General features: G+C 43.9%; 1 protein-coding gene across 1 annotated transcript in view; it reads right to left on the bottom strand.

Moving 5' to 3' along the window:
* Window positions 1-601: 601 nt before the first annotated feature.
* The window catches only part of LOC309503494 (piezo-type mechanosensitive ion channel component 2), a 127,433-nt gene continuing 100,901 nt past the window's right edge, over window positions 602-27,133 (bottom strand). Inside the window, 13 exon segments of the mRNA XM_082176334.1 lie at window positions 602-1,240; window positions 1,688-1,907; window positions 2,191-2,314; window positions 2,316-2,475; window positions 2,721-2,890; window positions 3,015-3,107; window positions 3,348-3,536; window positions 4,401-4,548; window positions 9,359-9,517; window positions 11,685-11,899; window positions 12,846-12,993; window positions 21,490-21,619; window positions 22,680-22,881. Of these exon segments, the coding sequence (XP_082032460.1) occupies window positions 988-1,240; window positions 1,688-1,907; window positions 2,191-2,314; window positions 2,316-2,475; window positions 2,721-2,890; window positions 3,015-3,107; window positions 3,348-3,536; window positions 4,401-4,548; window positions 9,359-9,517; window positions 11,685-11,899; window positions 12,846-12,993; window positions 21,490-21,619; window positions 22,680-22,881 (2,211 nt within the window). The 3' untranslated portion in view covers window positions 602-987.

Genomic DNA, 27,133 nt, shown 5'->3' with positions numbered 1-27,133 from the left:
AAAAATATTTTTCAATAAATATTATTTGTATATAATTAACATGTCGTATTTAGTATTGAGAAAGGGTCCGTTAGTGATTGTGATTTTGACATCAGTGAAAATTACATTATTACACCATTAGATGGCGGCAAAGACTGTCTTCATGAGTGAGTCAGTAGCAAAGACTTTTATACTGAAGGGACCGAAACAAGGTTGTAAACAAGGATGCTGTTAAGAAACTCCTTATTAGACGCAACTGAAAAAATGCATTGACTAGCGCGGCCATGGAAATATCCCCTTAACTGTTAAAAAAAAGGGCAAAGATATTGCTTTCCTCAGCGGACATTTAAACTGATATTTTATAATGGATTATGGACGTCGACCTGAAGAATGTAAATCTTATTTATTTACACACTTGTGCCGTAGAACTGTTGTATAAATGCAATATCACACTCATAGCAGCGTTGAGCCATATCGCATGCCTACTTGTTTGATATCGCTCATTTATTCCTCCAGACCAAAGATTTTTAAGATAGTCTTAATGTTCAATGAGAACTTTCCAGCTAAGCAACAAGATGCAATACAAATGTAATACAAGTTGTTTTCCACATGCCATGGTTTATTATGTGAATCACTATGCAGCATAATATTACAACATATGAAACAGTCTGAATTAAAAAATATCATTGAAATATTAAAGATGAAATAGTCATGCATTGTATGAATATTGATATAGCAATAGTGAAGTCAATTAAGCATACATTGTTTCATCCAACCTCTATCATTCATGCATATATGCTTTCTTTTACATTGATACTATTTTCAGTTTATGCAGTACATGGCTTCAAAAACACATGGATAGATATAAATGCACATCATATTCCTTAGTACTGCAGTCCGATGTATAAAAGACTTTCTGCTTGGTGCCTTATAGCAGATGCTAGTTTCATACAATATTGTCCTCCTGAGATGTTCAGAGGTTGATATTTTGACAGTCATAAATGAAAGCTACTCGTTCTTTTGGTGGGTCATTTTGATCATGGTCTCAGGTGAGCGGTACAGGAAGATGAGCTTGTCAAACAGTTGCTCTTCCATCTCCATCTCTCCAGCCTCTCGCACAACAAAGATGTCATTGCACAGTTTGAGCACGCGGTCCACACACGGCAGCTCCTCGTACATGATGGATCGAGATATGCCTGTGAAGAATTCCCGCACAAACTTACCAATGACCAGCACCACGGACATGTACATACCCACAATGCTGCAGCACAAGAGGAGAGAAAACAACAAGATGGATAGATTTCATATTTTAAATCACCAGTTCATTGAAATATTCTTTTTTTTTTTTTTTTTTTTATTATTTCTGCAATTGTCATTTCTGTGTAAATTAATTTATGCCACTGCAAAAAGTACTGCACACTGTTGCTGCTAAATACGTGAATTTTAATCTTGCCACAAACACTGTTTTGACTTAAATACTGTTTATTTTATTAAAATATTAAATTACCTTTAGATGTGCATTACATCATACATGTATTAAGCAGATGTTGTTAGATAAAGTGAATCCTCTTTCACTTCATTGCATACTGAAGATGTTCTTAGTATTTTTCCATCTTTTTGATCAGTTAATTACTTTCTTTTAAAGCTGCATGTAACTAAGTTACATACCAGACATGATACAGATATTGTAAAAATGGCTCAAACTCACCCATATCCGGCTAGGAAGCCCACACTGGATGGGCTGACTTTATCATTGAACACCACCATCTCAATACTCTGGCATGTGCTGGCTGGAGGCTCAGGAAAACACTCTTCCACCACCCACCACTGCGACCCCATCCCTGCGGAGCTCCCGTTCCCCCGCTGCAGTTTGACGGACAGAGGACGGAAGAACTGGAGATGACCATCATCCGAGCCTCTGGAACGCTCTGTGGATGATTCTGTTAAAGTCACGAAAACATCCTGCAGATCTGACGTTGTAATGCCATTCATTTACATTTTTTTAATTTAGTAGATGCTTTTATGCAAGGCAACTTGCAGAAAAACAATGTAGAGATTCCTCTTAATAAACATGAGAAGTGCTAAAAATACACAGTTTCAAAGATTGTCTATAAGACTACATGCAAGAACAAGGTAGAAAATCAGAAATAGTGCAATTGTAAGCATTTAAGTCTCTTTTAAATACATTTCAAAATACGGTTGATAACTCACCCACTTGAAGTCGATGTGCCACTTTAGCATTAGGTCCGGAAGTTCCTCTGATATACTTTGGCAGCAGATTTTCCAGCATCCTGACAGGCATCAGAAAGCAGATGGAATGAGAAGTGGCAAAAACAGATGTAGAGAGAATCTACATTTAAATGTTTGAGAAACACATACAGTGGACGGCTGTGTGTCCCTCTGAGCATAGACACCAGTTCATCTCTCAGTACGCTGTCTTCATACTTCACTGTGTGTTCACCAGCCGTCTCAGCATTCATCACCAGCGATGCATTTCTGCTCAAACGAGCAAAATACACAGTGACATATCACACGCACTGTGAAATGTTGATTATGAGATGAGACAGAAGACTACATGAGTGAGAACATACAGCACTGTTTCCCATCATGGTACACATTCACATTCTGACAGGATGTATAGGATTAACTAAAAAGATATTTTGGGCTCAAGAACTTCATTGGGATACATCAAGCCTTTGGCCTGTATAATGTGTGCAGCTGTTGTGCTTGTGAGAGTATACCGTAGTAAAGTCCAGCGCAGAGTGATGTAGAAGTGTGTTGAGTTGCTTAGTTCATTGATCATGGCGTCTCGGCTGGCAGGACTGACGCTCCACAGCAGACTGGCGTCACTTTTGATCTTTGCCAACACTATGTCCTCTGCCATATAGTTCACAATGAACTGCATCGCCGACTAATTGAGGCACAAGGAGGATAGTTTGATCAGACTGACGTCAGAAGGATGCCAGTCTAGCTGTTTAAACTCAAGTTTCAAAGTGTGATTGTAGATAACTACGAGGGACAAATGTAATGTGTACCGGGTAAGTGGCGTAGTGATTGGTCATCCTCTGTAAGGCTGATTGAGAGTATGGGATCAAATTGTTCTCCTGAGCACTCATGCTGAACAATGGCTGTAAACATAGTCTATATTATTCACGGAAAAGAACACATTGTTTTTCCCAGCTCTAATATAGATTTATTCAAATATATTCATATAATAATTATATATATATATATATATATATATATATATATATATATATATATATATATATATATATATATATTAACATATAGACATATTTCACAGATATAAACATACTTGAGCACATATAATAAAGACAACAATGTCACTGTGTTAAATTGCACACCTCGTATCCTAATATGCTCAGCTGGATGGACACATCTAAGGGTTGATTGGTAACTCCTGCTACAGATTTAACCAATGACATGAAGAGAAGAGGAAACCAGACGATGCAGATAAGTGCAAAAATGATGAAGCCGCCCATGGTGTATTTCACCAACTTCTTCTTCCTCTGTCCTCGTTGATGAGGGTATTTCTGTGGCCAGAAAACATTCCGAATACACATGTGATCACTGACACACGTTAGAATCATACAAGTTTCTCAATTTCGATGAGTTGAATCACGTGTGATCTGGGTGAACCACTGCCCTAGAGCATTATAATGTCTTTGCAACACAGCGTTGGTAATTCACCTAGCTATAGCTGTCATGTAAGTGTGACAGACACTTACATTTTAAAAACAATTGTTGATAAAGGTATCAGCTGAAGTTTTCAAATGGCTCAGAGGAAGAAAGATGCAAGTAAAGTACTGTATTTTATTTCTGCGAATTTGGTCTGAGATGGCGGTGGTAAAATCGACTGAACATAGAAACATTCTAATATTTTTTATAGAATTACAGGTACTGAACCACTGACCTACATTGACTGATTATAATCAAGGTATTAATCAATATTTTTCCTTCTAAAGATCAAATGAGTTGAATGACTTCTCTAAGCTTATGAGTTTTTACTTTGTTTTTACCAGTGTGATTACTGAAATGTTCTTTTCATGTATTCTCTAATGTATTCTGTATTTGATATCTGAGAGGTGACTAAGGGGCAGTAACAGTGCTTGCTTATTTAGCTTGGCTTCCAGAAATGAAATATGGACTCGTTTTGTTTGAGAAAGGTCTTCAGCACGTGTTAAAACATATCTATTCTTCCTACAAACTCCTTGTGAACACTGAAGCTGACTTTTGCCTGATGAAACTGCCAACTATCTTCAATTTATTATAATTCTGACTCTTGTCTTAAATTGACTGCACTTCTAACTTCTGGTCTTAATTAATCATATCTGGCCTTTGGGTATTTAACTGTAAATCCCCGAACAATAAAATGTATTTGGATGGCAAGTTTTCACCTTTTCCGCTTCCCTCCAGCACTTGAGGATAAAGATGTTGGCATAGATGTCCTCCACACAGATCCAGTTAGACAGGCTAAGAGTGGTGTCTGTCCACACCCAGTCCATCACGGCCCTCAACTCAGTCAGGAAAGGAACAAATCGGAACCTGTGGAAGAAAGAAAACGTCTCGGTTACATATGTAACCCTCGTTCCCTGAAGGAGGGAACGGAGACGTACCTAAGAGGTGATCCGAGAATTTGGGATCTCGTTTGAGAGACCAATGCAATTTGGGTGTAAACTAAACAAGCCAATGGACATAGCCGGACCTTATGACTTGGCCATACAGCGGAGGTTCAGCAACTGTGCCGCCGGGACATACATCTCCGTTCCCTCCTTCAGGGAACGAGTGTTACATATGTAACCAAGACGTTCCCTTTCGGTCGGTCACTTTCATCGTATGTCTTTCAATGGGTATTCACTTTCAATGGGTATTCTACCAACACGCCACTGTTGCTGGCCCTATCAGCGCTTGAGTCTCCTGGCCTGCCCCCAATGTTGGGGCGGAAGGTAGGTGCTCTCCGCAGAGAAGGTCAGTCACTGCTGTTCCATTAGACCCACTCAGTGTGACTTATTGGATAATGCTGGGAAAGCGTGCCCTTGAAGGAAAGGGGACGCTGCGGAAGCCATATCCTGCCCGTGCAACATATGGCAGTCTCTGGGGTGGTTCCAGCCTAGCTCTAGGGGGTACACCAGCAGAAACAAAGACACGGGATCGTCCACAGAGGAGCCCTACCATGGAAGAATACACATAAGGGGTCGTCACAGGGACCACTACATATGGATACCCAGCCTAACACAGGTTCCACAATGCTTACGAATGTAGGCCTGGCATCAGACGCTCCGCAACGTCTGACTGCCGCAGGTGTGACGGAGGACCTCAACAGGGTTAGCCATTTCTGGGGAACACTACTGGAGCAAATAGACACACATATCTGGCCCAGCATGTGGGAGTGGCGTTGCAGGCCAACATTTAAGAACCAGTACTGTCTTTACAGTCGGCTGAGTTGAAGATTCTGTCACTAAAGGTTCAAAGGGAGGCCTCTGAAGTGCAGTGAGCACCAGAGAGAAAGCTCAAGAGGGTACTGAGGTAGGACAAGGATGATTAAACCTTCTCGCACCTCTGAGGAACCTGACGACCAGGTCATGCTTCCCTATGGACTCACCTTCTTTCACATTGTGATGCGCGGCGATTGGGTAAACATACACTTTGAGGGTGAAGGGTGACAGCCTTTGCTCCCACCCATCTTGATGGAAGGAAAGCAGAACACTGACCTAGCATCTTCGAGGGTCTTCCCAGTGGGAAGAATACCATTCAACATACAGGTTCCACTTCAATGCGTAGAGACACCTCGTAGAGGGGGCTCTAGCGGAATTGATAGTGTCCACCACTGACTGGGGTAGGCCACTTAGAACCTCTGCGTCCCTTCCAGGGACCAAGACATGGAGGTTCTAGAGGTCTGGACATGGGTGCCATAGAGAACCCCATCTCTGAGAAAGCAGGCCCTTCTTCAGAGGAATGGGCCATGGAGGGGCTGTCTCGAGGAGCATGAGTTCTGGGAACCGGGTCTGGTTGGTCCAGTGCGACGCAACTAACAAGACCTGCTCCTCATCCTCCCTGACTTTGCACAGCGTCTGTGCGAGAAGGCTCACTGGGGGAAACACATACTTTCGTAGGTCCCGGGGCCAGCTGTGTGCCAGCACATCCGTGCCGAGGGTCCCCTCGGTCAGGGAATAAAACAACTGGCAATGGGACGAGTCCAGGGAGGCAAAACAAATAATCTACCTGTGCGGCTCCGAAGAAGTCCCATATCAGTTGGACAACCTGGGGATGGAGTTGCCACTCTCCCGGAAGCGCAGGCTGTCGTGAAAGCTTGTCGACTGCACAATTGAGCATGCCAGGGATGTGAATGGCACGAAGCGACCTCAGATGCTTCTGACTCTATAGGAGGAGACTCCCATAGGTGAGTTGTGAAATGCGACGGGAGCATAGACCACCTTGTTGGTTGATGTACGCAACGGTTGCAGTGCTGTTTGCCGTGTAGCGGCCCCTTGAGGCGGCCCAGCGCAAGGCATACTGCGAGCAACTCAAGGCAATTGATGTGCCAATGCAGGGGCCCGTGTACAGATCTGACACTGCATGCCCGTTGTACGTGGCCCCCCAGCCGGCGGTAGAGGCATCCGTGAATACCACAGCATGCCTAGACACTTGTTCTAGGGGAGCTCATGCCTGTAGAAACGAAGGGTCCGACCATGGGCTGTAGGTTTGGTGACAGTGCGCCCGTGAAGCCAGTGCTCGGCCGTGAAGCCAGTGCTGAAGCTGTCTCATATGTAAACGCCGAGCGGCGTTACTGCGGCTGCGGATGTCACATGCTCCAGGAGTCTCTGAAAAAATTTCAGTGGGACAACTCTCCTGCTCTTGATCGAATTCAAGCAGTTCAACACTGACTGGTTGACTGACTGGTTGACTGAGACCAACTCCATACAGAGAAAAGAGATCCTCTGCACAGGGGAGAGTTTGCTCTTTTCCCTATCCTCCCAAAATCCCAACAAGCTGAGGTGACGGAGCACCATGTCCCTGTGTTTGCACAACTGATCCTGAGACTGAGCCAGAATAAGTCAGTCATTGAGACAGTTGAGAATGCGAACGGCGCGTTCTCTGAGCAGAACAATGGCTGCCTCCACGACCTTCAGAAAGACGCGAGGTGACAGGGACAGCCCGAAGGGTAGGACTTTGTACTGATATGCTCAACCTTTGAACGCAAAGCGCAGAAACGGTCTGCGTAAAGGGAGAATCGAGACGTGAAAGTACGCGTCCTTCAGGTCGATCACTGCAAACCAATCCTGGGGATGGATGCATTTGAAAATACGTTTCTGCATTAACATCTTGAACGGGAGGTTGTGCAGGGCAGGTTTCAAGGTTCGCAAATCCAAGATTGCCCATAACCCACCGCCTTTCTTGGGTACAATGAAGTAGGGGCTGTAGAACCCTGTCTTCATATCGCCTGGAAGGAGCGGCTCGATCGCATCCTTAGCCAGTAGGACATCGATCTCTGACCCTGTCTTGCAGGCATCGCTGCTCCTGAACTTGGGTGGGTGCCGGGCAACCTGAAATCGCATAGCCGAGTCTGATGGTACGGATGAGCCAGCAAAACGGGCAGGCTGAGTTGCTGCGGCCGACGACTGGTTGGAGGCAGCAGCTGGTCTTCAGGGCAGGATGTGCCGGATTGCCTCCGTCTGCTTCTGGGTTGCAGAAAACTGCTGGGCAAAGTTTTACACAGTGTTGCTGAAGAGGCCGGCCTGGCAAACTGGGGCATTGAGGAAACGAACCTTGTCGGGCTCACGCATATCTGCCAGGTTCAGCCACAGGTAAGTCAAGTCAAGTCAAGTTTATTTGTATAGCGCTTTTCACAATACAGATTGTATCAAAGCAGCTTCACAGTATTAAATTAAAATAATACAACAAAGTTTGTTTCAAGAGGAATTTATTGATTGATAAAATTAAATTAAATATCCCCAAAATATCCCCAACTGAGCAAGCCAAAGGCAACAGTGGCAAGGAACCGAAAAACTCCATCAAGTGACCTAATGGTGTCCTAAAACTCCATCAGGTGACCTAATGGAGAAAAAAAACCTTGGGAGAACCCAGGCTCAGTCGGGGGCCAGTTCTCCTCTGGCATTTTTGAGCTGTAGGATTATATGAATGCCTGGCTGAAGAGATGCGACTTTAATCTAGTTTTAAACTGGGAGAGCGAGTCTGAGCAACGAACAGTATCAGGAAGACTATTCCAGAGTTTTGGAGCCAAATGTGAAAATGCTCTCCCTCCTTTGGTGGTTCTGGATATCCTAGGTATGACCAAAAGCCTTGAATTTAGTGATCTTAAAGAGCGCGATGGATTATAGGGTGATAGAAGATCCGTTAAATAGACTGGAGCTAAGGCGTTTAGACTGGAGCTAAGGCGTAAGCCTTGCCCGCGAGAACGGATGAGAACTTACAAGCCCGGGAGGGGAGACGCGATTACCCCGCCAAGAGGTAGGCGGAGCATCTGATGCGCGTTCGCATGCCAAGGTCCATTGGCTCGTTTATTTTACACTCAAAATGGATTGGTCTCTCAAGCGATATCCCTATTCGTCGGATCACCTCTGACGTACGTCGAGAGAGACCGGCTGAAAGGGAACTGCCCATTAGTGAGACACACACACACTAACAATGGTCTAAGTACACAAGGCAAATCATCAACGCATCATGCTTCTCTGATTATTTGAGCTGTAGAAATTATCCACACAGAACAATTTTCAGGATTCCCTGGTCAGGATACTAATGGCTAGAAGTTATGCTCCAGGATTCTAGATTTTAGACTTATTAGGCAATCAATAATTACAAAATGAGATTAGCCTCATTAAGAACTATTAACTTACTATGACAAATTGTAATGAATTAACAATCATAATAAATAAATCACAACATTAACATTTGTCCCTGATGTGAGCAACTGTCTTTTTTTACTCTTATCATAGTACTGTATTAACTCTTTCCCCTCCATTGACAAAACTTTCCGGCTATCCATGTTTTTACTGTTATACGGTAAAAGGTGCTATTTTGCAACTTCTGAAAGAGTAGAATTAAAATTAAAACAAAGTATTTTTTCACTTTAAAATAATGGTCCAGATTTAAAAACAAATGTCCTTCACTTGAATAACTTGAAGTGATCTTCAAGAACAACCAGCAATCTGGACCATTATTTTAAAGTATTTCTGAATCCTGAAAGTCCTGAATTCATATTTCATGCATATTTACCTATTAATAATTGACCATTATTCTAAACTGTTACCCTTTTCATTTAGTAGACTATATGACCCTTTGTTTTATTCATTCTGTTGATTATACAGAAACAAATCAGTCATTGTAACTGACTTACCCCTGAAAGAGGAAGAGGTTGAAGTAGTTGTGGTTCTTGGTAAGAAAATTTCCAAGAACACGGTTAGGGTAGCCACATTTGATCTGGTATGCTGAGAGACCAAAATAGATGCACTTGACAAAGTACCACAGTTGAGCAACTCGATTCCGGTTGAACCTCCTGAAATTATAAACATTTGAGAATTTTTTTAAAAAAATGAACAATTCTAACGGCTTTTTCTCTCAGAGACAAATCATTTAAACTTATACTATTCATTTTATACTTTTAAAATACCTTATGTAAAAGAGGAATGCTACTGTGCATAGTCCATCTTGGTTGTATCTCTCTATTAGTGTTACTCAATGTTAGTTCTGTATTTGATACTATCGACCACAACATTCTTTTGAATAGACTCAAAAATTATGTTGGCATTAGTGGAATTGCATTAGCATGGTTTAAATAATACTTATCTGACCGCTATCAGTTTGTAGTAGTAAACGAAGAGATGTCATCTCGATCACAAGTTAAGAATGGAGTACCGCAAGGCTAAGTACTAGTACCATTACTGTTCACTCTGTACATGCTACACTTGGGAGAAGATATCATTGGGCAGCATTAGTTTTCACTGTTGCCGATGATACCCAGCTCTTACCAATTCACAAAATTAACGGAATGCATAGCTGATGACTAGTAATTTCCTACTACTTAATTCTGAAAAAACAGAGTTTCTAATGATTGGACCAAAAACCTCTGCACATAATAACGTAGAATTCTGTCTAAAAATTGATGGCTGCTTTGTCAAGTCTCCGTTATCAGTTAGGAACCTGGGTGTGCTTTTTGATATCAATCTTTCATTTTCACGTTTCTAGCATCTGTAAAACTGCATTCTTCCATCTTAAAAATATATCTAAGTTACAACATATGCTTTCAATGAAAAATGCGGAACAGTTAGTTCATGCGTTCATGACCTCAAGGCTAGATTATTGTAATTCTCTTATGGGTGGTTGCCCTGCACGCTTAATAAACAAACTACAGCTGGTCCAAAACACAGCAGCTAGAGTTCTTACTAGAACCATGTAGTATGACCATATTAGCCCGGTTCTGTCAACACTGCATTGGCTCCCTATTAAACATTGCATACATTTTTAAATAATGCTGATTACTTACAACGCACTAAATGGTTTAGCTCCCCCAGTACTTGAGCGAGCTCTTAGCGCATTATAGTCCTTCATGTCTATTGCGATCTCAAAATTCTGGCCAGTTGATAATACCTAGAATATCAAAATTGACTGCTGGCGGTAGATCCTTTTCCCCATTTAGCACCTAAACTCTGGAACAGTGTTCCTAACATTGTCCGGGAAGCAGACACACTCTGTCAATTTAAATCTAGACTAAAAACACATCTCCTGGCATACACATAGAACATTATACATTCCTATTATTCAAATCAGTTAAATGATTATTAGGCTGCATAAATTAGGTCAGCCGTAACCGGAAACACTTCCTATAACACCCCATGTACTTGTTACATCATAAGAATGGCATCTATGCTAATGTTAGTCTTTCTGTTTATTCTGAGGTTTACTGAAAATCAGCCGGATCCGGGTAGTTCGTTTCATATTTTTTGACACAGTATGAGGTCATAGTGCAATGAAAGACCGCATTTACAGAAAAAAATGGCCTCTTTAGTCCCATCTAGCGATTCACACATGTAGTAGGAGGTAAGTAAATCCGAGAGAGACGCAAACACAGGATTACTATAGCAACAAAACGATAGAGATGCATCCGAGGATTACAAGACGTTGTGCAGTGACAGTCTTTGCATTGCCTTTCTTGTGATCCTAACAATCCCTGCCATGTGAAGCTTGACGGATTAAGAGCTTTGCGTATTGTAATGGACTGAATTAGGATGCAATTCATAGAGTAACTTTAGACTGTGATAATGTGTGTCATTGTACTGTAGAAAGCACATGCCAATGCAGAACTTCAGTGGGTGAGAGAATTTTTTTTTTTTGCATTTGATGAAGAAAAACTTTGGATGAGATGCGAGTACGACAATGATTAGTCTTTTTTTTTCAGAAGCTCATTGATCAAGAGTCCACCCCATCCAACTGCCTCAAGTGTTTTTAAAGAGATTTAAATAAATTCCCTTTTAAAAGTGATTTTTAAGACTATTTCAGCAAGGAGATGGGTCGGTGTGGCTGTTCACACTCCCAGTGTTTTTGCATCAGGTTTGGTGTGAAAGGGTCTAAACTTGTTTTGATCATTACATAATTATACTTCCATTTGTGTAATTTCATAATTCAGATCTTTTTCAGTGATTAATAGTTCTTCAGTTATTCCTCACCTCTCTGTGACACCAGGTAGTATGAAGAACATCCAGAAGTGGATCCCAAACACAAGCACTACCTGGAAAACACACTTCCCAAGGAGAGTTTTACGGAGATAGAGTGCTCTGTCCACAATCATGGTACTGAACTGGATGAGAAGCATGACAAGGAAAGCCTCAGGAACTTGGTCTTCTGACAGTGACTCTGTTATATCGGCGGCTGCGCTGTGCTTCTGTATCAATCATTCAATACATTCATTAATTACCAAATAAACATAAACACAGAAAAACAGATGAGCAAGTTAGAAATGGTGGTGGTCACATCTCAACAATGAAATTCAGTATGCTCAAATGTCCAAATAAGAGTCTTCGACACTTTAGCATGTTGATCTAACAGGCATGGGTCTTTCATGCACAAAACACTGCTAATGTTTTTTTGCATAATGCATCTAGTTAATGATGAAATGTATCTGTTTTGCTATTAATATCTTTATGAAAGTTCAAAATGTTGTTAAAAAAGGAATATAACAGATAAATATTACATATTTTTTGTCAGGTTATTGATTATTAATGATTGTTAATGATCATTAACAACTCAATCTCTATTGCTGCATTTACATCATGTCATAATTATGAGATGACAACTTTTTTTTCAACTTGTACCGGTTGTGTGTTACAAGTCGGTACAAATGTTGGTACACATTTCTACTATAAAGCAGCTCTAAAGTGTGTTTGTGTTTTTACTCGTGGACGTCTGATCTCGATGGACTGAACAGAAGAAATGAACCCATATCTAAGAAGGTGGAGTCACAGCGCCACACCTACCCATTACATAATTGCTACAAACCAATGGTAGCTTGAAGGTATTTACCAGCCTGAGCCAAATTTTCCAGAATGTTGTCTTGGCAAGCTGTTTCAAACTCCCAAAACAAAGTCCAAACCAACTTTGTTTTTGGCCTGATTTTGTTGGAAATAACATCACCTCAGTTTTGTTCTTCAATTTGGCTTTGAAAATATACCGTAAATAGTAGACCATCCAGGGACTTTTGGCAAACTCTTTTAAACATACTATGCTTTCTGCAATTCCTTAAAATTTAAATACTTCGCTAACATAATTAACTTAAATTGAAGAGTGACTAAAAATTATTGTAGGCTTGTGAGAGCACTTCTAATACTTACTCCAAAAGCCCAATATCCAAATATAATGACGATGAAGTTCACCACATCTATCAGAAACATCAGCGCATACACATCACACACAGGGCTGTACTCGGGGTGAATGATGTCATAGAAGAATTGCCTTATCGGTAAGTATATGTGTAGAGCACTGAAAAGAAAAGAAAAGTTTTAAATGAGCAGGAGTATTATTATTGCATTGTTTTAATATAGCAGTATTCCACAGAAATATCTTTATAAAATGCTGTTATTTGGAAGTACAGAATAGACATAAATCGACCCAGATCACATGCAGTGCAGTCAACAATCAATGCAGATGAAATGGCAATTGTGAAAACAAGCGATTGGTGAGCATATGTGCCGTGACTGAGCAACAGAGGGGATTCTGTTTCATTGTTCCTGACCACGAGAGACACTGCTTGGCACTAGATATTCATTAGCTGGATAGAACACATACAAAATTACTCACTGACGTAATCCGAAGTTACGATGTACATAAGTTGCAGTGACTCTTCTCAGCCTCTGTCTCTTTCTTGTTTCATAGAGGTCATGTCAGGTAGATAGTTACTCACATAGTACTATATTTAATTGTGTTGCACTGTTGTTTAACAACATACTGATTGTTAAGCTGATTGGGGACATTTAATATTCAACAATATTATTGATCTGCCTTATTATGGGTGGACGATGATGCAATTTTCTTCTAGAAACAAACTTTGTTGTATTATTTTCATGTTATCAATGTGAAGCTGCTTTGATACAATCTGTATTGTAAAAAGCGCTATATAAATAAAGGTGACTTGACTTGACTGACAAAACGTCTTTCCGGAAAACATTTCAGTAGACACAAAATCAACGCTTTTAAAAGTTGTGAAAATACAGAATGTGCCATTGTAGAGACTGTACGTCTATCCCTCACAACCTCGTTTTCATTTGCATTAAATTCAATATAGCATCTAACCTGACTAAGGTAGATGTCCCAGGCCATGGTCTCAGGCCAATCATTTTTATTTATATAGTACTTTACAAAATGCACATTGTTTCAAAATGACTTTACAGAAACTGTCTAGGTAACTCAGGGGCGTAGCCAGAATTTTATTTTTGGGGGGGCCCATCTTAAAATGAGGGGGCAACTAATATTATATATATATATATATATATATATATATATATATAGTCTAGGCTATAGCAGCCTACGACATAGCTCGGCGATTATTATCTTTTGAGTCTACGAGGGCGATTATAAAAAGTGTCAATGATGTCATCTTACTCAGCAAATATATGAAGAGTTTGGTTCCAAAACGCGATAAACGTTATATAGGCATATATATATATATATATATATATAGTTCCCACAAAAATCTGTATTGTATCTGGTCGGTGTTGAAAAGTCCATTTTTAATTTTACATAAAATGCGATATCCGCCGTGTTATTCTGTCATGTTTTCTCCCTTTCCTTTCCCTTTCTCTGCAGAATGCGATACATCCGCTCAACTAATCACAGAGCAGTGAGCGCACCATTCCACGCTTTGTAAACCGTAACGGCGGCGCTTTGAATAAACCCGGCATCCTAGTTTTCCTTCTACTTTGTGATCCACAAAAAAAATAATTAAAAAAAATAAAATAATTTTGACGGCATTGGTGACCCTGTGGTGGTTTCTGCGGTGGGGAAGAAACATAAGCCATCGAAATCTAATAATTTAGCCAACTTGAGGAGATTAAGATAGGAGGAAAAATGCCGACTGTTGCTTGTTCTCACACGACGACAGCATCAAACTTCTGTCACACTGACACTTTGACCCCAGGGGATCTTTTGAAAAACGTTCAATTGTTTTACTCAAAGTCAACGAAAACCAAGCAGGACCAAGCCATTTTACAGATGATCGCCGTCAAAAAAAGTTCAGGAGGTATTTCTTAGCGATGGTGATTTAATGTCGGCTATTTTTGGTCCAGTGCCTGTAAGTTATATAAGATTAGTATTGACTGAGTTCAGAGGCTGTCATATGTGGATCAACTTACTTTGTTGTGTATTTTCAACAGTTAAAATATGAAAAATAACTTTTATATTGATTCAATGGATTAATTGCATTTTGGGGAAAAAGTGTCATGAATTTATTGCATTTTGGGGGGAAACTAATAATTTTTTATAATAAATATTTGAAAATCAAAATCTGGATTTGAAATTGTTATGTTATTATAACCTAAATATGCTATGTGAAAGTTTGAAACAAAAAATTGTGGTTTTCATCTTTCCACTCTCTTGGTAAAGAAAACACATTATTACTCAAATTAATCATAATGATTCTATCGCGTTTTGAAACCAAACTCTTCATATACAACAGATATAGCCTATACAGGAAATGTGGTCATCACAGGTTGTGAAGGCAGTTCATCAATTGCAAACAAGTCATTGCGCATTGTGCCGATCTGAGTCGAAGTCTCACCGCTATTCCTGAGGCTGTGATGAAATATGTGCGTTTCTGTCTCCTAGCCGCTTCACTCGCTGTAGTCTTGTAGTAAGCTGAAGCAAACTCAGATGTAGATGGCTTATTTTCTCCTTCTCGCTCATCTTTTCGTGCGTAATATTGTACTTTGCACAACGCTGCCATTGTCACCGCATGAACTCTCCCGCGAAGATGACAGCGTAGGTTACGCACAACACGTCAAATCAAGTTTGAAAACAGCCGCATTTTACCACACAGTATTTTGATTGGTCAATCTATCAATTAGACTAACACATCAACAATTTCTTATTTTTGTTATTTTATTTTAAGCAATCAGAAATCTGAGGGGGCCGGACATGTTAATGAGGGGGCCTAGGCCCACCCAGGCCCCCTCGTGGCTACGCCACTGAGGTAACTTATATAACCCCTATTCCCTGAAGGAGGGAACAGTGACATTAATGCCAGTGACTGGCGAATTGGGATCTCGCCTCAGATCTCGCCTAGACCTGGCGTCAGATGCCTCCGCCACATCTGACTGCCGAGGATGTTGGAGGAACTCCTCCAGGGTTCACTGGCCAGGGAACTCACCTGTGGAGCAAAATAAGTGCTCGTATCCCATCATCACAGGGGAAATGGCGCAACAAGCGAGACACCGAGCCATCTTTCCAGCATATCACCTAATTGTAGACAAAACATGGGAAGACACAGGCTCCACTCGGAGATTGTAGAATCTTGCAAATGTGTTCGGTGTTGCCCAGCCCGCAACTCTGCAGATGTCTGCCAAAGAGGCTCCGAGCGCTAACACCCAGAAGGAAGCAACACTCATACTGAGTGAGCTCTCACTCCCAGGGGGCACGGTTCGTCTTGTGATTGGTACGCTAAGATGATGGTGTTCAATATCCAGTGGGCCAGTCTCTGTTTGAAGACAGCCTTTCTACTGGCCTCCATAGCAGACAAAGAGCTGTTGTGAGGTTCTGAAGCTTTGCGTGTGGTCCACGTACTAACGCAAAGCGTGAACAGGATATAGCAACACATGGGATGGGTCTGCCTCCATCAGGGGCAGCGCTTGCAAGTTCACCACCTGGTCCCTGAAAGGAGTGGTGGAACTTTGGGCATGTAACCAGGCCAGGGTCTCAGGATGAGAGTAAGCCAGCCCGATTCCATGCACGCTTCGTCAACCGAGAATGCTTTCAGGTCCCCCACCCTCTTAATGGATGTGAGAGCAGTCAGGAGTGCTGTCTTAAGAGACAGTCTCTACTTACTGCAAGGGCTTACTCTACTTACTGCAAGGGCTCAAAGGGTGCTCTCTGTAAGGCTGTCAGGACCAATGAGAGGTCCCAAGAGGGGATGAGGTATGACCGAGGAGGATTCAACCTCCTGGCTCCTCTCAAGAACCTGATGATCAAGTCGTGTTTCCCCAGAGACTTACCATCTACTACATTGTGGTGTGCGGAAATAGTGGCAACATACACTTTCAGGGTGAAGGGAGACAGCCTTCGCTCCTACCCTTCTTGAAGGAATGATGATGACAGGGCATCTACAGGGATGATGACAGGGCATCTACAGGGATCTTCCCTGCAGGAAGAACACCAATCAAAAAAGAGGTTTCACTTCAAAGCGTAAGCACACCTCGTAGAGGGGGCTCTAGCTGAAGTGATAGTGTCAACTACTGCTGGAGGTAGTAGAGAACACACGTGGAGGTACCAGAGGTAGAAGGTACGTGGGTGGCATGTGGTAACCCCGTCCCTGAGAAAGCAGGTCCTTCCTTAGGGGAATCCATCAGGGAGAGGGTATCGATAGGAGCATGAGTTCTGGGAACCAGGTTTGGGTGGGCCAGTAAGGCGCAACCTACAAGACCTGCTTCTCGTCCTTCCTGACCTTGCAGTGTCTGTGCGAGCAGGCTCACTGGGGGAAATGCATACACACGTAGGCCCTGGAGCCAGCTGTGTGCCAGTGTATCTGTCAAGTGTTTTTCTTCTTAGCTGTGCTTAACCCTCACTTGATAGGGAGGCACCAAACATGAACATTAAACTGGGTTTCACTCAATAACCAGGCCTCTGTTGCATCTTTGTCGTGAACCTCGAGACACCTCCCACAAGCACCAAGTTTCTTAACTGCTTCTTTCTTTTCTGCTACTCTGAGCATTTTAAATTTTTTGCAATAATACAGCTTCCTCCCGTGGGCCCTCTCTCCACAGACAACGCACGATGCTTGGGAGCTTGAGGAGTTGGTGGACCTTGTCCGGGCGTGCTTTTGAGGAATTCTTGCCTCCCTCCTGCTGGGGTCATCATCCCTTAATTGGTCTAATTGCTCGTAAATCTTCTCCTGACTTCTCAGAAACTTAAGGAGCATGTCGAACCTGTCTTCAGGTGATACGGCTTCTTCCCCTTTTGATACGTAGACCAGCAACTCCTTTTTTAAACTCTCTGGTAGCTTGCTCTCCAGGGACTTTGTGACGAGTGGATTTTTCAAGGCGCCCGTATTCCCCAACCCGCTGAGGTCGTACAAGGCTTTTTCCACAACCTGGATCAAGTCCACGATCTTCCTGGGTTGGTGGCTTCTCACCGGTGGCAGCGCCTGCAGCTCTTCAACAATTTCCAGGGCGATTGTGGTTTTATTTCCAAATCGTTTTTCAAGGATACGAAAAATTTCGTATCATTTGACAGACTTACCCTTGCTACCTTTTCCTCAAGGCTATCCAACAGCTGGTATTTCCTCACCTCCTTGGAGCCGGTAGGTTCCCCTTGCTCTTGGAGCGCCTCCCATTCCTTTTTCCAGATGTAGAAATTTCGCTTATTTCCATCAAACTGCGGGAGTGCTGTTGGCGTCAATTGGATAGCAGGTGACCGGTGTGGGGTTTCTTCTGGGGACCCCTCGTTTTCTAACTTCGCTTGTAATAGGGTGGCTTTCCCTGAAATCAAGTCAAGCAGCCAACCTTCCACACGCCTCATGCGCTGCTGAAAGTCAGGCCGCTCTTCATCTGGGACCCAGCGAGTCCATCGGCGAATGGCTTCTTTTGCTACTTTCACTTTCACTCAAGGTTACTAAGAATTAATTCATATACCTCCAATTTCAGGCCAGATTTATTTTTCTCCAGCCGCTTGCACTCCTTTTCAGCTGCCTCCAATACCAGGGACAGTTCAGGGTAGCCAAAACTTTGTCATAGAACCCTCTGGACAGCCCCCTCCACTTCCTCAAGCTTTTGCTCACACTCCTCTGCTGTCTTTTTAACGTCTTGCACTTCGCCCTCTTTGGGGGTGGATGCAAGCTCCACTTCCTCAGTCCAAGCAGTTTCCACCTCCTCATTTGCCTCCATCACCCGGTCAGCCTCCAGCGCGACCTTGCTGAAGGCTTCCACCAGTTCTTCCACCGACATTTTCTTGCAAGACTTCAATACTGAGTTTGCCTTGAGGGGCTGGTGAAAGCAGCAAAAGAAGCCATTCGCCGATGGACTCACTGGGTCCCAGATGAAGAGCATGCCGAGGGTCACTTCGGTCAGGGAATAGAACAACTGGCAGTGGGTTGATTCCAAGGTTGCAAACAGGTCTACCTGAACGACCCCCAAGCATTCCAAAATCAACTGGACTGTCTGGGGGTGGAGTCTCCACTCTTCCCTGGATGTACACTGTCGTGAGAGCTCGTCGGCTACACGACTGATGACCTGAGGCTGCATGACCTGAGTCACTTCTGACTCCATAGGAGTGACATACGACTGGAGCGTAAACCACCCTGGCAGTTGATGTACGCAACAGTCGAAGTGTTGTCTGTCCGGACCAGCACATTGTTGCCCCGCAGCAATGGCAGAAACCGGCGCAGGGCAAGGTGTACTGATAGCAACTCAGGGTGATTGATATGCCATTGCAGGTGGGGTCCTGTCCAGGAGCCCGAGGCTGCATGCCCGTCGCATACAGCACCACAGCACATGCTGGAGGCATCTGTTGAGACAACAACATGCCTGGACACTGGCGACAGACCAGAGTGATTTCCTCTCATTGTGTGCCGCGGTGCTATGCTCATCTTGGGACCTGGTCGTGAAGCCAGCGCTGAAGCGGTCTCATATGAAGCAATCAGAGTGGCGCGACTGCGGCTACGGATGCCAAATGCCCCAGGAGCCTCTGAAATAGCCGCTGTCCCACTCTTCAGCAATTTGTTTGTGAGGCGGGCCGTCATGTCGACCGAGTCCACCTCCATACCAAGAAAAGAGATTCTCTGCACAGGGGAGAGTTTGCAAAGCCCCAAACGGCTGAGGTGCACGAGCACCATGTCCCTGTGTTCATATAACTGATCTTATGACTGGGCCAGTATGAGTCAGTCGTCTAGATAGTTGAGGATCCCAATGCCTGCCTCCTTCAACGGAGTGAGGTCGGCCTCCGCTATCAACAGACGTGCCTGTGGTGGGGTCACATGATCTGATCCTTATTAGCTAATGTTTGGCACAATCACGTCAGATTTTTCTTTCTTCAGTAAAAAGTTTCTTAGCCAAGTGGAATAATTCCCCTTTTGAGTGGCGACCATGGCCTTTACGAAGAGTTTTCCTCCTTGCATGCAGGTTAACATTGGTGATGATATGCATACTATACTGTATGTGTTGCCTGTTTGGTTCACAAGTTCATCAGTGTGGCCGGCAGCTTCGAAGGTGTAGCACATGTTGGTTAACCATTAGGGGTTAACAAACGCGCCGGCGCGTTTTGCTGGTTTTTCTTCACATAGTAGCACAATAGACTTGAATTACTGCGTCATATATGGTCATGCAGAAAAAAGAAATATGAAAAAAGAATCTGTAAGATGTCTACTTTTGTATGTGTCCACTTACAATCAAAACAAAACATTGTGCTTTTGTAAAATAAAGAAAATAAACAGGGTGTGCTTTCTGCCTCTCCTTCTCCATGAACTTTTTATCTGGAGCACGTCTCTAAACTAAAAAAAAACTCAGTGAATACTTGTCACACAGACATGAGCAGTATATCTTTATAAACATTAAAGTGTGTACTTTTATATTATTTAATTCAAAATGAAAACAAATATTCTCTGTTTAAGTAATTTGTATGAAACCAACAAGATGTCTAGTTTCTCAAGCACGTGCTCATTAGCTCTAATGTGAGCACTTATGTGACCGCGCAAAATAAATTCTTGGGCAGAAGCAAGCCTTTAAAACCTTTTAAAGCCTAAAAAACTAAAAAAAAAAAAAAAAAGTTTTCTGTAATGTAAAAATTATTATTGTTATTATTTTATGCAGCCCTACAAGTATATGCCTACAAGGCACAATCAACATGGTGTTCATATATATATATATATATATATATATATATATATATATATATATACACACACACACACACACACACACTGATATCAGCATGTTCACAGTTTTAGTTTTTTTCCAGAAGCCACCGATGAGTCCTGCTGACTTAAACATTCACACGAGACTCCGTACATGAACATGGTAAAATGAAAAAGCAAACTGCTTGGAAATGAAAGGTATGTTAAATGGTAACCATTTTAGGAATGGTACAAAGGTGCATGACTGTTCGAGCCTCTCTGTTAAGATTGTGCTCAATAATGTGGCTTTTTGACCTTTGTTGTCACAGTCCCACCTGATAGGGCCATTTTGGGAGGGTCTTTGTCTTTCTCAGGTGTGAAAAAGATCAATAATCATGATGATTCACGCCTCCTCGCTTAATGCTTTCCTACAAAAAACATGTCTCACAAATTTTGTGGGCAGGATTGTGCTGCCTACGAGTGGGCAGGATGATTTTCACTTAGTTTTGAAGCACAAATTCTAGGCTACGTGATACAATTTCCAAAAGCCTTGTGAACAAATAATCAATGTGGGTTATATGGCCTTATTTCAGTGACTGACTTTTTTTTTTTTTTTTTTTTTTTTTTTACAAACCACGCATAAACATAACTTTCTCAAAACTACAAACTTTTACGTACAGTTCTTTATCACCCAGAATAAGAGAGAAAGAGAACAGAGGCTGAGTGCTGCTGTGTATATATTCATCATCAGCATGGTCTGCATCACTGAGTGACTTTGTTTGTGTATGATATTCCATAATTATATACAGATTATTTTAATTGAAGCAAACAGTAGAAGATTTTTAAATGAATGTTTTTGATTATGTAAAGCTTTCTCGAACAATGCATTTTCAAAGTCTATACAAATGTTAAATTGAACATTTGTCATGCTACTTATCTCTTACAGCTCTATGACAGCAGCTTTGGCCTCCAGCATTCGGTCATTCATATACTTTTTCATACGCTCCTTTCTGCTTAGCGGCACATTCCTCTGCTGCTTCTTCTGTGAATGCCTTTTCCTGCTATGGCTCTCATCTGATGATATAATATTTAAAAAAGGATAATAACACAGATATATAAATACTCATGTATGATGTAGACATGAACAAAACAAAGAGAACAAATTGGCCTGTGCAAAATTTGTCAGTGTATACACATGTATTTTTTAATATACTATATATGTACTGTATATGCGTTATCTCTCTCTGTGTGTGTGTGTGTGTGAGAGAGAGTGAGTGTGTATCGGTGTACGGTCCATATAAGCTGAGAATGCTCTGCATTCCCAAGCCATTTATTTATTTGCCAAACAACGATAATTTTCTTCAAATCTGCCCCTCACTGATAGTTCCAGTTATGCGGATCCACAGCAGCTTTGCCATGTACGCTCTGTTGTTATGTATCGTCATCACTGTCCCGCATTCTCATTGGTTTGCTGGCATATAGGGGATTTAATGCGCAAGGTAAGCTGTCCGTGGATCGCTCGCCCAAGAGGACAAATGTGCTGCTGCTGCCAGATCTTGATCAATGAAAATCATATTGTGTTTGATACAAGACTAACTAGACTAAATCAAGTGAAAAAAAGGTCTTTACGGAAACTATTTTCATAGTATTTTATTTTCTCCATAGGGACATTTATTTTTTACGAAAACGTACTGTTATAGACAGACCTTCTGCAACTATCCGAGGCTGTTAATCGCATTGCGCGTGACTCAACTCAGCAGCTTTTACGGGTGCTTGTGAAGGCACCAACAGGTAAATGTAGGCTACTTTCAATAAATGCTCAAATTTAGGAAACTTTTAGCTGTGTTGCCATGTGTTATGAGAGTAAACAACTGAGCAGCTAACACTGTCTAGAGCGAACGCGCATATATATATATATATATACACACAAACACACAGTAGTCAACATTTGAAGTGGATCAAAACCTTGCATCAAAGTGATACATTGATTAACTTTTTTGATCCACTTCAAATGTTGACAACTAATATATATATATATATATATATATATATATATATATATATATATATGAATTTTTTTTTTTTTTTTTTTTATTCAGAATATTCCTCATGGATTTCCATATGAAGATCTTACCCTGTCCTTCAGGACTCTCTGCTCTCTGTCTCCGGAGGAAAGAAGTGAATGAAGCCTGAAGAGGGATGAAGGGAATTCGTCTGCTTGTGTTTTCTTCTCGTCGTCTTGATCCTCCAGTCATCTTGTTTTTCTCTGTTTTCCTCTTTAGCTTCTTAAAGAAGTCTGGCATCTCCACTTCCTTGTTATCCCATAAACCATGACTCTGAAGGCACCAAAACAAAGGCACAAAAGTCTCACTGGCTCTGTTATAAAACCTCCTGAACCACAAAACGCACTCGGTTACTAACGTAACCTCGGTTCTCTCTAGAAGAGGGAACGAGTACTGCGTAAGATATCTTACGCTAGGGGAAAATCCTTTTTCCGTGAGATATTGAAGCCAAAAATTATCCTTAATTTTGTAATAATGCAAAACGCGTTGCGGCAGCATGCAGACATAGGCGAGGCAGCTTGCGCGCCTATTGGCTGCTCTGCGGCAACTGCAGCAGCCTATCGAGCGAGGCCTGGCGTGACGCCAGACCCAATCAGGGCACTTCGCGCCCGCTGCGTCACGTCCCGCCGAAATGGGCGTGGTCTAGGCCTATAAATACCGCTCGCAGGCAGCTATTATCTGGTTTTTCATCATCGAAGCAACCAGAGCGTGTGCATGCACGGCAAGATACGCAGTACTCGTTCCCTCTTCTAGAGAGAACCGAGGTTACGTTAGTAACCGAGTACGTTCTCTTACGAGAGGTCTCTCGTACTGCGTAAGATATCTTACGCTAGGGGACCCAATGCAAAACGCCGTGCATGCTGAGATCTGACACCAAAGACCCAAGGGCGAAAGCCCGGGGTACATATAGTGCACAATCACTCAGGGAACTCACAGGGAGTCCGGGAAGAGGGAGGGGCGGAGCCGCACTCTTCCACATATGGCAGCGTCGCTTAGACGCGAATTTCATCATACAGACAGGGCGGGGTACGGCCTGAACTGATGGGGAAATGTGGGTCTTACACAGTTTGCCCAGGCACATCTCGTGCTGCTGCTTTTCACTGTCGATCATCGAGCTGTGCTCAGTAGACGCAGCATTCTGAGCTGATAGCATCAGGTCAGATAATACTGGTTAACTTAGACCGACAGCAGCCTGGCCTGCAGGGCGGGAACCTCTAGGTTGTAGAACCTTATAAATGTAGACGGGAAGGCCCAGCCTGCCGCCGTACAAATATCTTGCAAGGCAATCCCACTTGACCAGGCCCACGAAGAGGCCATGCCACTCGTGGAGTGCGCTCTGACACCCAACGGGCACTGCATGCCCTTGGAAGCGTATGTCAGCGCTATAGCATCAACTATCCATCTGGATAGGCTCTGTTTCGACGCGGCTAGTCCCTTAGGACGCCCGCTAAACGAAACAAAGAGCTGCTCCGTTTGTCTGAAAACAGACGAGCGAGACACATAAGCTCGTAATGCCCTGACTGGGCAAAGGAGGCCCGCGTCTCTTTCCTCATCAGGGACCGGTAGGGCTGACAGGGAGATAACCTGCGCCCTAAACGGTGTGTTGAGGGATTTTGGAACATAACCGTGCTTAGGTTTGAGTATAACTTTTCGAGTCATTAGGCCCAAACTCCATGCACGTCGCGCTCACAGAGAGCGCGTGTAAGTCCCCTATGCGCTTCACTGAAGCGAGAGCCATCAGAAACACAGTCTTGAAAGACAGATGTTTCAAATCAATTGACTGTAAAGGCTCGAATGGCGCACCTTTCATGGCTTCCAGAACCGCAGAAAGGTCCCATACGGGGACTGCGGGAGGTCTGGGAGGATTCAGTCTCTTAGCCCCTCTAAGGAAGCGGATGACTAAATCGTTCCTTCCTATTGACTGGCCAAGCGTTGTTCCTGAGAACGCTGCTATAGCCGCCACATAAACTTTGAGCGTGGAGGGGGCCCTGCCCTTGTCCAACAGCTCTTGTAGGAAGGAAAACACCTCCGTCACTCCACAGTCTGTGGGTGACACGCCACGGGCTGTGCACCAGCCCGAAAACACTGACCATTTCGAGGAGTAGAGCCGTCTCGTAGACGGAGCTCTAGCCTGCGTGATCGTGTCTAATACTCCTTTAGGGAGTCCAACATGTACCCGTTGATGGCCCAGACATGAAGGGACCATAATTCCGGGTGAGGATGCCAGATCGAGCCGTGGGCCTGTGAGAGGAGGTCTCTCCTCACTGGTACTGGCCACGGGGCAGTACTTGCTAACTGCAACACGACTGGGAACCAAGGTTGGTTTTCCCAGAACGGTGCTACCAGCAATACTGAGCATCCTTCTTCCCTGATCCGCTCTATCACCTGAGGCAGGAGAGAGACGGGGGAAAAACATAGAGCGGGCGGCGGGGCCACACATGGGCCAGCGCGTCCCTGCTCTTGGAGAAAAATTCCGGACAGTGAGCGTTTTCTTGAGACGCAAACAGGTCTACTTCCGCTCTGCCGAATTTCTTCCACAGCAGTTGGACTGTCTGTGGGTGTAGAGACCATTCGCCTGCCGGAACATTGTTCCTGGACAGTCTGTCTGGTCCTATATTCAGGAGCCCTGGCACGTGCGCTGCTCTGAGCGAGCGCAGGTTGCGCTGAGCCCACACCAGGAGGCGTTCTGCTAGCCTGTACAGGTTCGTGGACCTGAGGCCGCCCTGGCGATTTATGTAGGACATCACAGACACGTTGTCCGAACGGACCAGGACGTGGCGTCCTTTTATTTGGGGACAAAAACGCGCCAGCGCGTTGTTTACTGCCAGCATTTCGAGGCAGTTTATGTGCAGGAGCTTCTCCCGTTCTGACCACTGGCCGAAGAACGGTCTGCCCTCGAGCAGCGCTCCCCATCCCGAGGTGGACGCGTCCGTGGACACCACTTTCACCCTCGAGGAAGTCCCCAGGCTTACACCTGACTGGTACCAGTCGTTCGCTCTCCAAGGTTTCAGAGCTGTGACGCACTTCTGATTGACCCTGAGGCGAAGCAAACCGGGTGCCCACGCTCGGCGTGGGACTCGCGCTTTCAGCCAAACTGCAGCGGGCGCATGCGGAGCAGGCCCAGCTGGAGCACTGATGATGATGCTGAGGCCATGAGACCCAGCATCTTCTGAAACTTCTTGAGCGGGACAGACGCGCCGCAGCGGAACGAGTTCGCTGTGCGTTGAATGTCTACCGCGCGCTGTGGTGATAGTCGCGCTATCATGGACAGCGAGTCCGATTCTGTGCCCAGGAAAGATATCTTCTGACTGGGTGACAGACAGCTCTTCGCCCAATTGACACTGAGACCCCAATTCTCGAGGTGATCGAGTAAAACGGTCGTCTGTTCTATGAGCACTGAGCGAGATTGCGCTAGAATCAGCCAATCGTCCAAATAGTTCAGTACTCGCATGCCTCTCATTCTGAGGGGTGCGAGTGCCGCATCCATGCACTTCGTAAACGTACGGGGTGCCAGGGACAAACCGAACGGGAGGACTGTGTACTGATATGCCTGGCCCTTGAAGGCGAATCTCAAATATCGCCTGTGACGTGACGCTATCTGTATTTGAAAATATGCGTCTTTCAGATCTATTGACACAAACCAATCTCCTTGGCGAATCTGCACGAGGATTTGTCTGGTCGTGAGCATCCTGAACTGTCGCTTCACAAGCACTCTGTTCAGTTGCCTCAGATCTGGTATGGGTCTGAGACCCCCGTCATTTTTCGGTACCAGGAAGTATCTGCTGTATAGCCCTCCTTCGCTCTGAACTTGAGAGAGAGAGAGGCTCTATGGCCCCTTAGTTCAATAGTTTCGCCACCTCGGCTCGAAGTAAATGTGCTACTTCTGCTTTTACCGTGGTCTCGACGCGCGCCGCATAGCGGCGAGGGCGTCGGCGAAACTGTAGCGAATAGCCTCTTTTTATAATGTCCAGCACCCACTTCGAAACCCCGGGCAGCTTTGCCCATGCGTCTGCATGAATAGCTAGGGGTTGAATACGAAGCGCGCTCCGCTCGCTCAGCGATGGAGAGGCTTCGGCGTGCTGTAACACAAGCGTCGCGCTCGTGACATTTGAGGCATGGGGCGCGCTGATAACAGCGGGCAGATTGCCCGCGCTCGACTCCTCTGCGGTGGTCAACCGCGAGGGGGAGGGCTGGGCGGTTCCCGTAGGAACTGTCATGTCTATGTGTGGATGTGGGCGCGGGACAGCGGGCACATTTATCACACTGAAAGCATCGTTCGCTTGAGTGAAGCGAATGCACGTTGGTTTCGTTTTTACAGAAACCGTGAGACATGCATAACGTGGTGTTAGTGGGCACATTCACCATGTTTGAAGCGCAATCGATCTGAGTCGATTCATGTGCGCGAGCCCTGTGTGACGGGCTGTGCTTGTGTGTAGAGATGGGCACTGGGCAGTGGGCATTCTTTCTACACATAAAGCACCATCGGCCGTGGCCGGGACACCAGAAAATTCACACTTATGGGATT

The sequence above is a fragment of the Leuciscus leuciscus genome (assembly GCF_965113295.1).
Source record: "Leuciscus leuciscus genome assembly, chromosome: 7".
Taxonomy (NCBI): Eukaryota; Metazoa; Chordata; class Actinopteri; order Cypriniformes; family Leuciscidae; genus Leuciscus; species Leuciscus leuciscus.
The sequence above is the reverse complement of the archived record's forward strand: the minus strand, read 5'-3'. Positions and strand labels throughout refer to the sequence as shown.